We start from the raw sequence: 19,083 nt of genomic DNA, 5'->3' as shown, positions 1-19,083 counted from the left end.
TGAGATTAACTTGAGATTGATTAAAAATGCTCTCCATGTCCCCTCTAGGAGAGGCACAGGGAGCAGACATCTCACATGAGGTAGAGAAAAGAGTGGGGAGGACACTAGAATTACTATGAACCGGCATCGGCATTGGCCAAGCCCGTGCCACTGCCCACCACTGCATTGGTGTCGTCTGTGCCATCGGCACCAGCACCAGAACCAGAGCACGTAGCAGAGTGAAGATCCTCATCACGGGATTGCTGTGGTATCTCTTGTTGCTGGTCGGTTGATGTCAAGACTCTTCTTGTCAGGCGTTCAGGGACCCACAACGGCTCCGTGCGATCCTGGGACTAACCGGTGCACCACCCCTGACTGCTGAAAGTTCTGGTTCCCGGGTTTCGGCACCACTTGTCACGACCCCTTGCCCGCAAGGAAGACGCAACTCAGGAATCTTCTTTCAGCAGTTTATTCAGGCCCTTGATATTTCTTCTTCTACCTCTCGGATGCCCCTCCCAGCCTTAATAAAGCATCTCAAGCCCCAATGCAAAGCTGCCACGTGGAGCTTTCTCATAGGGTGGTGAAAAATCATGTGCCAACTCTCCCAAATAAGGAGTTGTTTGTCACAGACCACAGCGGAGCCAGCGCCATCTTGTAATGGTCTGCAGAAACGGCAGAAGCGGCTCACCACAAAATGTATGTTGTTTCATACTCCCAGTTTAAGGTATTTTTAAGTAACAGTCCAAAGGACAAAGATAAACAAACACATGCCTTGCATACTTTTTCTATCAGCACATACAATTTCACACCTTTTCTTCATTCTATTACTCACTGGGACTTAACAGTTTAAAATATTGAATACCAACCTTCATCTAAAATCTGATTTAGATGATTATGATCCAGTTATCCCACTTCTTGGTGTTAATCCAAGAGTACTAAAATCAGCATACTATAGCAATACAGCCACCTCAATATTTATAGTAGCAAAATTCACAACACCCAAATTATGGAATCAAACCAGGTATCCTTCAATTAATAAATGGGTTAAGAAATTATGGTGTATATATACCTATTGTGGCTAAATACAACTCCATATATACAATGGAGTTGTATTTAGCCACAAAAAAATAAATAAAATTATATCATTTGTTGGTAAATTCATGGAAATGGAGAACATCATGCTAACTGAAATAAGTCAGTCTCATAAAATCAAGAGTCAAATGTTTTCTTTTATATGGGGAAGCTAGGGCAAAATAAAGAAATGAAAGAGGGAGGATTAAATATATAAAAATATAGAGAAGATCATGGAATAGAAAAAGGAAATTGAGAGGGAGAGAAAAGAGATGGGAAATAGAGAAATGTGGAATGAATTTTTTAGAATCATGCTAAGTACATTCATAAATATACCACAGGGAATCTCACTTTTATATATGAATAGAAAGAATTAATCAAATATAAATAAATAGGTGAGTGATAGGAAGATCTGTGGAGAAGAGGAAGGAGAATGGGGGAAAAGAGGAGGGAAGAGAAGAAGGGCAGACATGAACTGAAATTGAACTCCATGCATGTGTGATTTTGTTGGGAGGAACCCAACTACTATACTAACTATAATGTTCTAAAAAGTTTTAAAGATATGGTCTGAGATCTTTACAAAGCTGAGTTTTAAATGGTTACAGTGATGAAAGCAACTGAACCATGAAAATCAATGTGGACAAGGGACTAAAGGAGGTAGGATCTAGGCAGGTTTCTCAAGCCCATATCCCATTAGTAAGGAATTGTGATTACTTACAAATACCATAATATTGTGATTCTTCTTTCTCTTTTGAAAAATAAAATAAAATAATCATGGTTGTTCAGGAAAAAAACAAACTATTTTTTGTTAACATACCTGAAGAGAAAAGTAGGATAAACAGATAGACTAAGGAGGTAGGGGAATCCAAAAATCATGTATTTCTAATTATTAAGCATTCAAAGGATTTTCAGGGCCTCATAAGCTAACATTTATTTTGGACTGGTTTAAACTGCCAGATAGTCTCCCTTTTCACAGGACCTCCCGTGAAAAGACAATGCAGTCTGTTTTTGACCCTATCACTTCTATTTCATTCAAGATGGGTCCCTTCATATATGTAGGAACTGTCCATACCAGCGATGTTTGAAGTTTTGGAAAATAAAATAATAATAGGATTTTGTAAATCCTATGACATGAACACTTACACATTTTCATGTGGTATATGAATATTGATAAATAGTCTATACGCTTCTGTATAAAAAGAAATAAAAAACTGAATAGCATGTACTATGATTCAACAAATATTAGACCACACAGAAGTATCATTTAAGAAAAGTAAACTCACGATTCCCAGTGACTTTGACTCCTTCCCTGAGGGTCTTGATCTTTGCGTGGGTTAAGATGTGAGAATGGAAATTTTTTGATTGTTCCTGGAATTCAGGATTTAGTTGATTTTCCAACACGTCTTCAATATGAGCTAGGAGCTCCTTTTCATATTTTGGCCGGTCAAAGACAAAACACTTCCGGTTGGGAAAGAAACACCTAATACAATCCCTTGATGTGTTAGTATTTTTCGCTTTATCATTATCACCTGAGGAAGAGGAAAAACAGAGTCACCCTGAGCACAAACTAGGGACAAGGCATCTCAAGCATATCATGACTTGGAATTATTGTTCATTGGAATCTTCTTAAAGATCCAACTTTATATATTCATTCAATGGCTTAGTGCAAATCAAACTCATATCAGTGATGTATCTCTGTAAGTGAATTGTGGGAGGCATGTGCCCAGGGGGAAAAAAAAAAACTTGGGTTGGTATCCACTGAACCAAGATCAGCACCTGGCTTATAAGATTTTCAGGAGTGATTTGATTGGTAGATGGTTACATATCAATTTCTGGTCTGATAGCACTGATAGTGGAAGTCCAACTGTAAGACTGAATGAAGAGGAGCCACAAATAAAGATAGTAGAGCAATAACTAAAATAAGACAGATGATACATTGTTAAGGAAAACTGTAATCACTGTTATTCACACAACAAATAGGATTATGTAGTTTGGGTATAAACTCTAAAGAATATAAACTCTCAAAATGGAAGCTATATAATTTGTCTCTTCTTAATAAACTCATGGGTTTTATCAGACACTCACCCACCTAAATGCAATACTTTGGAATAATTTATTAACTGAGAACAGTATCATCATAGGTGCTAATATGAAGAGAATGATATGGTAGGGAAACACAAATGAAGGCTCTGGCAGACAGTAGAAGTATTGAAAAAGTTTGGAAGGGACTGTTGAGGCCTATTTGGAGTGTAAAGTTGCTTTTATGGAAGACATAACTAGCCATTCTCTGAAAAGTTAATACATGTCTGCTATGGTTTGGATGTGAGGTGTCCCCCAAAAAATTCATGAGTGAGACAATGCAATAAGGTTCAGAGGAGAAATGACTGGTTTACAAGAGCCTTAATCTATCACTGATTTAATCACCTAATGGAGTTGAGGCAGGCGTTATGTGGCTGAAGGCAGGTGGTGCACAGCTGGAGGAAGTAGGCATTGGGGGCGTGGCTTTGGGGTACATATTTGTATCTGGCAAGTGGAGTCTCTCTCTCAGCTTCCTGATCATCATGTAAGCTGTTTCCCTCTTCCACACTCTTCTGCCATGATGTTCTGCTTCACCTCAAGCCCCGAGGAATGAAGCTGACCTTCTATAGACTTAGACCTCTGAAACCGTGAGTCCTCAAATAAACTTTTCCTCATTTAGAGTTGTTCTGGTCAGGACCTTTAGTCACTGCAGTGAAAAAGCTGACTAAAATAATGTCTGAAAGTAGAATAAATAAAACTGAACAAAGTAGGTTCTGCCTTGTAATTCTATGACTAACAATTAACTAGTACATTGTTTTTCTCATTGTTTTTCCACAAAAAAAGGAGAAGCATAAGAAAGAGCAATGTCAGGTATCTGGAAAGGTTTAGTGCCTGACATAAGCTAAATGCTAAAGTACAAATTATTTTAAGTGAAAATTGGTTTGGAATAACTTTGTACACATTCATGCCCTACTGTCACTGGGTGAGTTAACTCTAGTCATTAAAACTTATCAAAGAGTAATAACCCAGAACCCAGTCATTTCTGTAGACCTGAGCTAGTCTGAAGTACAATGCAACCCCAGAGATGATGGACAATGTTCATCAAATATCAACCCTTACTAGTCAGCTCCCCACCCAGATCATGCTCATATACCTGGAATCATCCTCAAGGCATTCTCCAGGTACTCGTCTTCCGTGATGGGGTGACCATGTAGGTTCAGCTCCAGAGTGAAATCCCGTACAGTCCAAACAAAGTCTGGAAAGAAACTCACAAATTCTGTGGAATCTTCTAGTCCATCAAGTCTCTGGGAAAACTTCACCCTGATTAGTTCTGTGAGTTCTGTCACATAACTAAGACTTGGCTAAGGAAAAGGAGCGGCCAGGCACAATTTCCTTGTTCCCCTTAAAAAATTATTACGAATGCTCTCCCTTCCCCTGGGTCCTCTCTGCCCTACCAAAGGCAACTCAGCCACTGGGGGAAGGATTCAGCTTGGTCTCCATTCCCTCCACAATTTCTCAATAAACTAGAAAGGATACTGCATCTTCTCCAAGGCATCATTGTTGATGGTGCCCATGCTGTTGTACACCAACATGCTGCTCAGAAGCACAGCCAGGGCAAAGATCCACGTGTCATTCTTAGGGTCACCCTGGAAAACATGTTAAAACAAGCACTGAATGATCTTTTCCTTCAATGTTCATTCAGGTTTTGTTGTTGTTGTTGTTGTTCAGTTACTTTTCATTTGTTATTACAGACAGCACAGTGTTGACACAAAGAAAAAAAACATGAAAACAAAATTAAATCTCAACTTTAGCAATGAAATTTCTTGTGACCCCTGTTTCCTCATCTATGGAAGGATTCTAACAATGCTTTCTTCAAATGATCCTTCTTTTTCTGAATGAGATGAAATAAGAAAATACAGGTTGAAAAAACAGGGTCCAATATGCAACTAGTTGCTTAGTAGTAAGAGACCATGTCTCACTTAACAATAAGAGGGCCACATAGTCCATGCTGTGCTAATCACCACTGAGCATTTAAGTCAAATCCACAGAGCATACATATGTGTGGGCTACTAAAAAATGTTGCTCACCTTGTTTATTTGGTGAAAAACATAGTTAAGCACAGCAATTTTTACAGTCTATGTGATTATCTAATAACACATTAATTTGAAAACAGAGGCAACAAGGATAATAACATATTTAAAGGGTTTACATATTAGTAATGGATCTAAAGTAAAAGGGACGGCTATTATATTGAATAAAACTAATGAATGTGTCAATGAGAACAAAAGCTACTGAAAGTAGGAAATGACTGTATGTGACACAGAATATAACTGGAAATTACATCTGAGTGCTGAAGTTTTTGTAAAATGTGGACTTAACAAAAGGGTATGCAAATAGAAATACTTGCAGAAGTCAAATCAACATTAGAATTAAATAAGCATAGAGTTCTTAGGTCTGACTGGCTCAGAGCTAAGGGTAGATACAGAAGATGTGGCTTCAAAGCTAGCTCTGTGGAGAGATGGTGAGAGCCTTGAAGAGGCAAAGCTGCTTTTGTGTTGACTGAATCACTGAAGAAGCCAGCAGTCAGTTGTAGTAAAACTCTGATATGTTTTATTACCTGCTTGAGGAAATGAAAATCCTGAAACTCAAATCCAGAATATGGGAATTTGGAAAAAGAAAAAAATATTATGAATATACTGCATTTCCCAAATTCTCAGTAAATTGACTGAGATCAGAACAAGTTGGACTTGGAGAAACAACAATAGGTTTTGGCACCAAGACCGTATCTTTGGTATGTTGTTTTATAAGTAAGGACAGAATATCTGCTTAATCTTGGGAAGAAATGAATCCTACAGAAATATAGATCTTGTTTCCAATTTAATCTCTAAATAGAGAAGGAGGAAAAGAGGGAGAGACAGATACAGAAATAGACATGGTGTCTTAATTTCACTCTAACGTAAGAATAGGCAAACAAACCTGAATTAAAAGACCTCCTGCCTGTTGGTGTCTGTCTCTTAGTCTGCTTTCTAGGAAATTCACCTGGTTCACTCACACCCAAGTAATGATCACATGGTATTCTAGCTGACTTATACACACCATCTCCTCAACAGAGTTGAAGGCTCTGAGAGAGCAGGATCTTTACCTCATCAACAGTACTTGCCCAAGACCCTATATCTCTGCTTCTCCATAAAGGCTTACTAAAATGGATGAAACTGTTCAATTGACTTCTCAGGAATACAATTTTACCTAACATATCACATTATATGGTATAAATTCAAAGAGATCGAAGAAAGTCTCATTCCATAGAGTAGCATTTGGGGATTTCAGGAATGAAATACAGAAGTTGAAATAAAAAGTATCATGGAAAGCTAAGAAAAAATACCAGAATAAAAAAGATCTGTCTGAGCTTCTTCCTCACCTTTTGCACATCTCCCAGGCCCTCAGTGTCCAAAAGAACCAGACTGTGGTTTGGCTTGTTGGGGTGGGGCATACACCACATCCAGATGCCCTTGGTTTCAGATTGCACTGTGGATCCCAGAGGAAAGCCTGCAAGTGAAGAGCAGAGAGCTACTTACACTCCCAGCAGATATTCAGGAACCTCCTGAACTACAGAATTGCACTTGTAGGATCGTAAGAGCCGGTGATACGAGATACTACTTCTCTGATTTTATATATTTACGTGTACATTTCATATATTTATAAAGTATAAGCATGTATATCTATAAGTATATGTGTGTGAATATTTGTTTTTAGTGGGTGTTGATATGTTGTTGCATATAGTATATTTATATTTTATTTTACAATGATAATACTTATTGCAATGAAAAAAAAAAAGATGATGCTTCTCTGTTCTTTGAGGAAATCCAACTTAGTGTCACATAAACACCTCATATTTTTCTCGGTCAGCTTCTCCCACATTTTAAAGTTTGGTTTATTCATAATTTCTAATTCCTCTTCCCATTGTAAGAAAATGTGCCTTCCTGTTGGTGTGGCCCACCAGTGCACTGGATGAAAGAAGTTACACTACACACAAAGATGCTTTGATTCTTAGCTGTTCAACCACCCTGACTTCAAAAGGAAGTTAAGCTAGTGATGGTATTGTAATTAGATCAAGTCCTTTTAATCATCTGAGGAATAAACAAAGAAATTTAGTCAACAATTACTTATTAAGTAACTATTATTTTCCAGGTACTATAGATAAGTTAAAGCTCCAGGAGATACAATAGGACTGAATGAGGCTGAAATACCTGCCCTTCTGAGGCTAAAGCCTGTGAGTACCTTGAAAAGATGGAGATGGAGACTCAGAGATAGAAAGAAACCAAGAGTGTGTTGTATAGAGATAATAAGAAAGGAAAGTGTTTTTAGGAGCAAGCTGGTGAAACAGGAGAAGTGATGCTAAGCAAGGGTCTGGGATGGATAAAAAGAAACATAATTTGTATCAGAAAAGACAGGGTCATTGGTATATATTGAAAGAGAAAGAGCAATTCAGTGGAATGTTGGGTTTTAAGAAAAGAGAGGAGTTGATTGAAAAGTGGGAAGAAAGTATAAAAAGGAAATTGAGACAATATAATTTTGCTTGAGATAGAGTTTAAAAAAAAACAGTGATATGGCAGCCATAATGAGATACAGAATTCAGAGAGAGCATCAAGTTAATAAGAATAAGACAGTGGAAAAAGGAAAACCATGGGTGGGTGAAGGTCATTGTAAGAGCTCAGGTCCTAAGCTGCTAGAAATGAAGGATATCCCTTTTACAGGAAGCTGAAATGACAGATGTAAATCACAGCATTGGACACATTGACAAGGCTGCACTTTTGCTGGAAAGCATTAGATTTGTTGGAGAGGAGATTCAGAATCTCCCTCCTTATTACCCTGAAGATGCAGTGACAAACTGAGATAGAGCTAGATTGAAATAAACAGCCCTGCCGAGGGACCTCACTCACCAAGGTTTTCTCCAGCAAGATGATTCATCAAGTAAGACTTTCCTGTGCGATAAGGCCCTACAATAGCCACAACCACCACAGGCTGAGAAATCTTGCGAAGAATCTTCAAGGCTTTCTGGTTCACCCTTAGCTGCTCATTGTTTTTTTCTACCAGACACACTGGGACCAACATAATTGGTCCAGACGTCATGGTGATCTACAAAAATAAAAGGGCCTCACTGTAGAAATAAGATCACAAATTAGTTCCCCCAACCCCTGAAGTTTAATCAAACATGTTATGACAGGAGGGAGCTCAGAGGATTTCCATATTTTTCTATGGCACAAAATGTAGGATATCATTTGCATAGGGCTTCCTCTACTAGAAATCTGAAGTTAAAAGTAATGAATGAAAAAATCTGAAGTAATGAAGTAGTTAGATACCAGTCCAAGGTTTTACTTCCATAATAAAAATAAAATTCAAGCAATGTTTATCATGCATTGACAGTCTATACAAAGCTGTCACGTATGTGTTACATGCCTGAGTTCATTGATGTTTACAGGAATTTTGAAAGTTAACGCTATTTATACTCACTTTGCATATGTACAAGATGAAGTTCAGAAAGACTGAGGAGTTTGCTTCATCATATCTAGTGAATAGTGGGAGTCCCAACGTTTGAAGCCAGGAATGTCACTTCCCTACACCGTGCTTTGTGACCACTCGTCTGGCAGAATGATCTTTCTCAACAACATTGCTTCCTGTGCTCCTTAATCAGTAACATACAGGGGCTTTCCATTGACACTCCTTTACCAACAGCATGATGCTCTGATACATTAGGGTGATGGAATGGACTCCACTTATTCCTGTAGAGTCAGGCCTGCATACCACAAAGAGTCAGGCCTGCACACATGAGAGGTCTTGTTCTCTGCTATTTTGTCAACTAAAAATTGGAATAGGAATGAAAATAGAAAAACTGTGCTTCCATTTGTAAAACAAAAGTACATAAATGATGTCCAAAATATCACCAGGAATGAATCTAAGAGAAGAAATATCTGAACTTTCATGTAGTCTTAAACTTTCTCTATAATTCAGAATTATTTTTTTGAAACAAAGATTTAATTAGAGCTTATTAAGCATAAAAAGTACTATTATTGTATGAATCTTTTGGCAAGCATTTATTTAGCTTTGTATATCAGTGGCTTTCTATGATATATCCAATTTTTTATTGTAATAATATGTAAGAACATTCTGTTGAAGTCACTCAAATATATTTATATTTTAAATGCTAAATATTTAGCATGTATCTATGACTTTCAAAATTTTTCAGCTCTACAGTTTACTACTGCTACAGTTTGTATGTTGAATGTGCCTCAAAGGCCAATGTGTTAAAGCTTAGTCCCCAAGGTAGCACTGTGGGGAGACGGTAGAACCTTGAACATGTGATGCCTCATGGTAGGTCTTCAAGTCACTGGGGGTGTGCTTTTGAAAATAACTGCAGATTTCAGCCACTTCCTCTTTTTTCTCTACTGCTTCTTGGCCACAAGGAGGATAGTATTGCTCTGCCACACACTCTTGCTATGATGTGTTATGCTAGTGTCATCATAGACCCAAATAAATGAAACCAATTGACATTGACTGGAAGCTCCAAAACTGTGAGCCAAAAGAAACCTTTTCTCTTGTGTGCTGATCATCTCAGATCTGTGTTATAGTACTGGAAAGCTGACTAACACATCTACCCATGTAACTTGAGCAAAGAGCTTAAGCTAGCTGGGTGTCAAGGAATGAAAACAAAACACATTCGTCATTTTATGAGGGTTACAGGTTAAAAAAAAAAATTCTTCCTACCTCAAGTTTGTTTTGACATTTAAATGGAATGATGTAACCTTTATTGTAACATTATTTAATCAACAGATTGTTGGTTTTGATAAAATTAATCTTCATTTGTGCACAATATGTCAAAATGCATTCTATTGTAAATTTAATTAATTAATTAATTTTTAAAAAGATGAATCTGCAAAAACTACCATGAAGATTGGTCTACCAGATAATGTATTTCAAAATATTCTGTAAATGCAAGTTAAAGAGTCATACAGTGTAAAATAAATTTTTCATTGGAATGAGACATTAGTAGGCTGAAAACATTATTTTTGTTTATGTTTATTTTGTTAGAACCTTTAGGCTCTATGAATATGGAAAATAAGAACTCCTTTTGGCCACATTAGAATTCTGGATTTGCTTTCCTTTTTTCAAGGAGCAGATTAAGGGGACTACAAAATGATATGAATTTGATAGCAGAATTTATTTATAAAAACCAGACCTGTCATGCCTCTATTATTATTAAAGAATCACAAATTGTAGCTTCACATTATCAGAATAATGTTTTTCACTCGTGCTCAGAAAGTCCTTTTCAAAATGTAAGACAGAAGAGTATCACTCAGAGTGGTTGTAAAACCCAGATTCCCAAACTTAAGAATCAATGTGTGGCCAGGCATGGTGGCACACACCTGTAATCCCAGTAGCTTGGTAGGCTGAGGCAGGAGGATCATGAGTTCAAAGCCAACTTCAGCAACACCAAGGTACTAAGCAATTCCGTGAGACCCTGTCTCTAAATAAAATATAAGAAAGGGAGGGGATGTGGTTCAGTGGTTGAGTGAGTGCCCCTGAATTTGATTATCCGTTCCCACCCCCCAAAAAGAATCAATGTGTGTAAAAAAGTCACCACACATGGGGTACATACACATTGATACACATTGGATTACCTTAGATTAATCCTGATATCCCTAAAGAAAATAAATCTATGGAAAAGAAAAAGAAAAACCTCAGTTTTGACTACAGAGCTATTATTTGACCTAAAGGGAATAGATGTAGGTACTTAATTTTTCCACCAGTATAAATAAGAAACAATCTTTTCCAATGATAATTGTGATAAAATACTAGGGACAAACTCTTTTTTCTCTGTATTTGCAAACCACCATCTTTGTGAGGGATGCTATTTGATCAGGAAGGTCCTTGAGGAAAACTAAAATTTTCCTTTTTTCCATTTTCTCAATTAACAACATAAAACCTTGTTAAATGTACAGCTCAGTGGTTTCAAATATCTTTATGCCGTTTTTTGCACCAAAACCACTATGCATCTACAAGATGGTTTTCATTTTGCACAACTAATACTCTGTATCCATTAAACAATATAATCCCACATCTCTATTACCCATCCCTAGGCTACTACATTCTATTTTCTGTCTCTATGATTTTATAATACTTGAAGTTTCAAAATAGTTCAAATAAGGAATCACCAACTATCTTTTTGTGACTGGCAAATAAGCCACTTGGCACAATGACCTCAGGCTTTATTCATATTTGTAATATATGTCAGAATATTCTTCATTTAAAAGACTAAATAATATTCTATCAAATACATATACCACGATTTGCTTATTAATTCATGCATAATTATGAATAACTAGTGGCTTCTGTGTTTTACACATTACAAATAATTCTGCTCTGAACATTGGTGAACAAATGTCTCCTTGAGACCCTGCTTTCAATACTTGTGGGAATATAGTCACAAGTGGAATTGATGAATTATATGATAATTACATTTTTTAATTTTCTAAGGAACCATCATTATCATTATTCACAGCAGTTATACCCTTTCACATTCCCACCAAGAGCTCAGAAGCATTTCAGTTTCTCCATATTCCTCTCAACACTGGTTATTGTGTATATGTGTGTTTGTCTCCCTTTATTAACTTTTATTATTAATTTACTTATTTCATTTGCGGGGTGAGGGGTGGGGGGTGGGGATTGTACCCAGGACCTCATTCATGATAGGCAAGTGCTCTATCATTGAGCTACATCCCTAATCCTTATATTCAATGTCAATAACCTTCCTACTGAGTATAAAGTGGTTTCTCATGGTAGTATTGATTTATGTTTTCATAATAATTTGTAATGCTGGGTATCTTTTCATGTTCTCATTGTATATTTGTATATTGTCTTTGGAGAAATGTTAATTCAAATACACTGCCATTCTTGCTTCAGGTTAGTTTTGCACTGCTGGATTTAGAAGTTCACTATATAGTTTGAATATTAATCCTTAATTAGATATACGATTTACAAATATTGTTTCCCATTCTCTAGGTTGCCTATTTATCTTATGTCTTCTTTTATTTCTTTCAGTAATATTTTGTTGTGTTTTTTATTTCAATTTTTTAAGCCATTGTAAATGAAATTGTATTTCTAAAATTTCCTTGTGCAGAATATTCATTGTTAATATATAGGAGTGCATCTAATATTTGAGTGTTGATTTTATAGCCTGCCACTTTGCAGAAATTTTTATGAAATTACCAGAGTTTTCTACATCTCATTACTTAGGAACAGAAAAGTTTAATTTTTCCTTTCCAATTTGGATGTCTTTTCTTTCTTTTTCTTGCTTATTTTCTCTAGCTAGTTCTTCCCAGTACTATGTTGGAAAGAAGTGAAAAAAGAGAGCATCCTTGTTTTGTTCCTGATCTTAGGGGAGGAGCCTCCCATCTCACTGTTACTTCCAAACTAGCAGTGAGACTAGCTTTTAGACTAATAACAACTAAAGCTAGCAACTGCACCCTGCAATCCAGGCCATCAGACTATTTTCTCCCTCACCTCCCTTCTCATATGCCACTTTAAGTCAGAAATTAAGGAACTTAAGCTAAAGACTAAAAGAAAGTCCTTGAATAAGCATTTCTGCTCTATCTCTGTGCAGGGCAGTGTGATCCAAAAAAGCTGCCAATTGTTGTCCACTTATCTTGTTCTCTTTCCTCCACCCAATTTTCTGATGTTATTTTATAGAAGATGAAAACATACTGAGGATTTTTTTTTTTCATTCTCACAAAGGAAAACAGAGTGAAAAACTGAACTTGAAAGTGAAAGTAATTTTTGTGTCTGTTTGGTTGCTTGGATGACACATTGAGAGAAACCACAGGTTTAAACCATTTAGTAATTGTTTTCATCAGCTTTTTCACCACTGTGACCAAAAGACCTGACAAAAACAACTTTAGAGGAGGAAAAGTTTGTTTGACATTCACAATTTCAAAAGGTCTCAGTCCATAGACATCTGGAACAGAAAGAACATCATAGCAGAAAGGTGTGAGGAGGAAAGCAGCTCAGGTCAGGATACCAGGTAGCAAAGAGCAACCTCTGCTCACCACCAACAAACCCACAGGCACGTCCCAAGTGACCTGCCTTCTCCAGCCACACCCTACCTGCATGCAGATACCACTCAGTTAATCCATTCAATTGTATTAATGCACTAATTAGTTTAGAGCTCTCATAACCCAATCATTTACCTCTAACCTTTCTTGTTTTATCTCACACATGAGATTTTAGGGGACACCATATAATCCAAACCTTAATAATAATTAGTTTAACTGTTGATTAAAAGACTGACAGATAATTACAATCTCTTAAGATCAGTATTTTCTCTTAAAGATCATCTTTCTCACTGTTTTCCCAGTGGTCAACAGAATACAGTCAGGAAACATTAGAGAATGGGAGTAGACAGGAGGAAGCTACTCCACAGCCACCTGTCTACCAGAGTGCTGAATTTTGGTCTCTAGTTAAGGTCAGGGTGAAGAGGATCAAAATCAAAAGTATGTGATTTTTTTCAAGGATTCAACTGTTTGGGGGGCTTTTCATTGCATTTTAACCAAAATGGAAATTGGAGTGAATGGCTGAAGCCAAGTGAAACATCCTCTGTTGCTGCACACCTGGACTTTGATTTCAACACCCTGGGTGTGTCCCTCCTCCCCTAGGGGTCCTTCACCTCCACAATAGATATAGAACAGCAGGCAGGAATGTCACCACAGTGACCAAAGACTAGAGCATTTCAACATCCTACCTCAGTGGTACTTTTTTAGTAGGGTAAAGATTGATGTTTTAAATTTTTACTTGCTCATCTCTTGCTCACTCGCTCTCCCTCTCTTCTTGTTATTATTATCTAGTGTTATCAGCACTTTTCATTAAGACTAAAATCATACATGTGTATGTTGTCTCCAACTTTACATTCCAAATTCACTCCTGTTATTTCCAAGCTTATTCTACCAATTTTTTCACTAGAGTAAATCTAGACAACGGGAACCTGGAATTTATATATTTGGGATGTTTTATTTAAGTAAACATGACAAAATATTAATTCAAAAGTGATTACTGGGGCTGTGGGTGTTGGTTCATTGTTAGAGGGCTAGAGTGTTAGGCTCTGGGTTCAATTCTTAGCACACACACACACACAAAGTGATTATCTATTGAAAATTAACAGAGTCAGAACCATGAACAATTAAAAGCTAACAAATGCACCAGATGTGGTGGTACACATCTGTAATCCCAGTGGCTTGGGAGACTGACACAGAAAGATCACAAGTTTGAAGTCAGCCTCAGCAATTAAGCAAGTCCCTAAGCAACTTATTGAGACCCTATCTCAAAAAATAAAAAGGGTTGGGAATGTGGCTCAGTGATTAAGTGCTCCTGAGCTTAATCTCCAGTACAGAAAAAAAAAAAATGCTGACAAATGCTACAAATATCATCTCTACTTATTGTTTTTGATCTTTAATTAAGGCACTTCCTCTCGTATTTAAGTTTCAGTATGAGCAATCATTCAGAAAACAATGTAGTAATTTAAATCATTTCACTATGTTAAACTATAGGAAAAAAATCATATGTAATCAAATTATGTAAGATTATATATTACATTACATTACATCTTTTGCTATACATGCTGCCTTCTGAATGCATATAACTAGGCACTGGGTTATTAGAATTGCTGTCAACTTAGTTTCATTGGGTATTTTTCTTTGCCTAGAAAGTTTTATGTTGCTAGAAAAGTCATCAAGAGTATCCACCCCATTTTCATATTTGAATAGAATGGAATCTTTGACAATAACATGACAGAAACTAAGTACCAACAGCTAGATGTCCATTTGTATAGCATCATCAAAATAAATTGCTAAAATAACAGTTATTCACAACTATTGCTTGAATACAGTACAAGAATAAATTTCAAAGTGAATTTTTCAAAACCCCTCATTTTCTTCACTATGTTATGCAACACTACAGATAGTGTTTTTATTGGAATACTTGTGGTTTTATGGCTCATTTCTAGCACTTCCTAACTTCCCAGTTAAAATTTACTATTGTTTGTGAAATTAATTGGTCAATTTTCATCAATTGTCTTTACTTGCTTTTTTTTTATTTTTAAATGAGCAATGCTATTTTTTTCTTCAATACTTAGATGACATAGCAATGTGGGGCCTATTGCTATTGAATACTTAAAGATGAACAAAACAAGTTTCTTCCTTCAGCCAGTCTGTCTTGATAGGAAAAAAATATTGTAAAATATAGCAAGAAGCAATGGATGTTAAAATGTTGATTCAAATAAGGTGTGGTCTCTACCCAAGTAATAGTTTTAGTTGTAAGCATTATAGCTGGCTTCACAGAAGAGACATTTCTATTGGATCTAAAAATTGGAGTTCTGCAAAACGATTTTGGAGAAAATATATTTTAGAACAGGAGATACACCATGGTAGGAGCTAAAGGCTGGGAAACAGCCTGGGTCCGATGCAGCCAGGGGAACAGGCTTACTGAGGATGAAGTAGAAAAATCATTGGGGACCCCAGTCTTGGGCTTTGTTGCACACACATGAAGAGACTTTCAAGACTACTAGGTACTCAGCTGTGTTGGAGTTCCTTCTTTCTGATAGGAGGAAGAAACAGAATAAGGTTATGGCATTGGTGACACAGATTGCTTAAAGAGCTATTGATACAACTTGAAAGATATGTTTAACCCTTCCACCTTAGACATGAGTGGAAGCTTTGCTTCACATGGTCATTCAGAGATTCAGATTCCTGCCTCCCCCTTGTTTCCTACATACTAAAGCACTGCATTCATCTGCAAGATCAAAGATTCACTTCTACCACATCTGGTATCCTGAGTAAACAGGAACAGAAAAGAGATACTGCTTGAATAATGGCTCAGAGTTCTCTAGATAAGACCTACAGAGTAACATAAAAGTAATTCTGATGAAATCTCATGTATAAATATAATCACCAGGACAACTCAGTTGCAAGAGCAGCTAGAAAAATCCAATTTCTGCCTGGGCTCATCTTATAAAATAGAACCATACAATATTTAAAGCTGAATATTCCGTCATAACTGTCAAGTATGCACAACAGTATCAGAAACAGATATTTTTAAAATCCTGAAAGGAATTGAAACTGCTGACCTAATAAAGTGGCCTTAACTTCCTCAGACACAAAGATTGGTGATATAAAGTGAGATATGGGCACCCAACAAATGGATCAAAGTCAGTCTCTCTCTCTCTCTCTCTCTCTCTCTCTCTCTCTCTCTCTTTCCCCCTCACTCCTGCTCTTATTTTACTTTATATTTTGTTCACAAGCTTAAAAAGATTTAATTCTAGAGAAGAAAAATATAAGACTAGTTAATTCTTTTGCCTTTACATTTTTTTATTGTTATTTTGCTAGTATTTATTATATTTTAACATCTATTATTAATTTATCATTTATTATTTTAATTACTATCTTGTTGGATTCAAAACATTTTTAAATGGGAAAAAATTTATCTATTTATTTCAGTCCCTGCCAGTGTAGATCCATATTCAAGGGAGAATGGGGATAATCTCAAGAGAGAGGCCTTTGGGGGTAAAGGAAGGAATGCACATTCAAGGGAGAGTGAAGGCTCTCTCCAGAGGGGAGTGCTAATATTTTTAGTGGGTGTGGGGTGCTAATATTTTTAGAGGCCCAGTTCTAGAGACTGGATTAGAGCTGAAACCAGAGTGACCTACATACATTTGTGCCAGTTTTCTCTGCCCTCATGGTACAAGGGCATGGCTCAAGGGCATGAGCCAAGGGCATGTGTTCAGGAGTTATGATTTTTCCTGGGCACTTTTCGCATCTCAGTAGTTCATTTGAGACTCGGTATCTCACCCTTTATTCCCAAATTCCTGTCTCAGAATGGTGAAAGAAGCCTAAGTTCTTAAGCTCATGTGGTGATAATGTGTTTTTATTTAGATTTCTTCTCCAAGAGAAAGAGAACTGAATTCATTCAACCTTCCCCCTTCTTCATTTTTAACTCATTTTTCTGACTATGAGAGGGCTGCTTATCTTTATACACAATAAATTTACCTATTTGCTCCAATCTAGCACACACAGAAAGTGATTTTAAAGTTGATGATTCAGAACTCTACAAAAAAAAAATACATTTACTAACTAGAGTATATTTTTAGCAGACAGTTCTTTTTTTGTCTTTAGACTTATGCACATGATCAGAACACTATATTCCAAAGTTGCTTAGACAATTTCTTCCACTTTTCACTTTCTGCGGTGTGCTCAATTCATTTGTAGCACACTCAGATTCACTCATTACTGTTTCTGTTTCATTTGGGCCTTCTTCATATGTTGGTGTATTCATTAATTTTCAGTATGTGTTTATTTTTGGACTATGTGAAACACCACGGTTCTATAAGTCAGAGCTTTAAGCATAGTGAGACACTGTCTCAAAATAAAAGTCAAAAAGGACTGGGGATGTAGCTCACTGGTAAAACTTCCCAGAGTCAATCCCCAGTACCAAAAAAGGAGAGGGGAAATCAGAGTTTTCAAAAAGATTTAGTTGGAAAAAATGTCACTTCATCTTACCACTGAGAATGTATTAAAAATTACATACATCTAGAATGTATTTATAAATTTTAATACATCTAGAATATATTAGAAATTAAATTTTTTCCATTATTAATGAATTAACTCACTGATTTTTTTGTCAGCATCACAATCCCTGTTACTCAAAGAGTTCGAAATGAAATGAGTAAATTCTTTGAGATACAAACAAATATTTAACATAAGCACCCAAGTTTTCATTCTTTAACTTGAAAATGTTGGTTACTTCTGACTTGTTCCATTTTAATCAATATGGTGCCAGTTCTGCCTCAGTCTAGCTTCCCAAGTCTTCCCCCCAGCCCCACCACAAAAAAGCCATTAATTTTTCTCTGATCAGAACCCATTTCCTCTTACAATTCCCCACCGAGATTACCACCAAGCTGATAGTCTATTCAATTATACAGCATAAGGCATTACACCACAAAATGAGAACCAGTCAGTGACTGGCCCAGAAAAAATGTCTGCACAAGATTTTAAAAGTTCCCAAATTTGGGACAATGGCCTTTTTAGGCAAATTCCAAGTTGTTAAATTTTATCTACCTAGAGCTATGAAAATAATCAACAAAGCAAGATTTCATTTGAATTTTATTAGGTAATTTAAGTGTCAAGAAAGAAATGACAATCTTAAAACCTTCCCAGTTCCCTCTGTGGGCTCCACTTTTGCTGGAGCCAGATTCAACACAGGAAGAGCAGTGGGCACTTAATGGACAGCTGCCTCCTGATATCCCCAGGATTATAAGTGAGCTCCTATCCCACATCTGGCTCAGGAGCAGCCTCTCTTGGGAGATGCTCATTTCAGAAAGAATGAATTCACCTCATAAACTGTGTCCCAGTCTCACGTGGAGCAAGGATCCTTTAGAGAAGGATCCTTTGGGAAGAAGGCTGCTTTCAGGAGGTGATGAGTGCTGATGAGCTCCTTCCCTTCTGTTTCACCTGTCACTTTGCTTTATAACCTTACTGCGCTGACTTCCTGGGACTTTATAGACTTCTTTCAGTGACCCAATGAGGAAACGTTTAAATAATAAAGCAAACTATGCAAAAAACTAGGAATAGGAAACTGAAAGTACTGAATTCCAATTCTTCCAGTGGCCCAATGAGGAAATGTTTAAATAAAGCAAACTATGCAAAAATCTAGGAAGAGGAAACTGAAAGTACTGAATTCGAAGCATTTGCTCAACAATCATAAAAGCAATCACTGAGAGGAAGATTTGACACAATTTCTCAACTAGAATCTTCCAATTGGAAGAGACTGCTTGCAACAATAATATTCATAAATAAACTTCTATACACACAGAGTGTCTCGGATCCCATAGGAAAGTATACTCTGGAAAGATAAATTATATTCATTCCCTCTGTATAGAAAGAATCTAGACTCATTTGGTACAGTTGTGGGAGACTA

The 19,083-nt window shown here is 36.7% G+C and overlaps 1 protein-coding gene across 1 annotated transcript in view; it reads right to left on the bottom strand.

Annotated features, from left to right (window-relative positions):
- Positions 1–18,697, bottom strand: part of LOC107155062 (guanylate-binding protein 6-like) — a 31,754-nt gene extending 13,057 nt beyond the window's left edge. Inside the window, 6 exon segments of the mRNA XM_048814510.1 lie at positions 2,334–2,579; positions 4,223–4,419; positions 4,606–4,715; positions 6,488–6,615; positions 8,010–8,205; positions 18,524–18,697. Of these exon segments, the coding sequence (XP_048670467.1) occupies positions 2,334–2,579; positions 4,223–4,419; positions 4,606–4,715; positions 6,488–6,615; positions 8,010–8,199 (871 nt within the window). The 5' untranslated portion in view covers positions 8,200–8,205; positions 18,524–18,697.
- Between the last annotated feature and the right edge of the window lie 386 nt (positions 18,698–19,083).

The sequence above is a fragment of the Marmota marmota genome, unplaced genomic scaffold, assembly GCF_001458135.2.
Source record: "Marmota marmota marmota unplaced genomic scaffold, marMar, whole genome shotgun sequence".
NCBI classification, from domain to species: Eukaryota; Metazoa; Chordata; class Mammalia; order Rodentia; family Sciuridae; genus Marmota; species Marmota marmota.
This window is presented reverse-complemented; position numbering and strand designations above follow the sequence as displayed.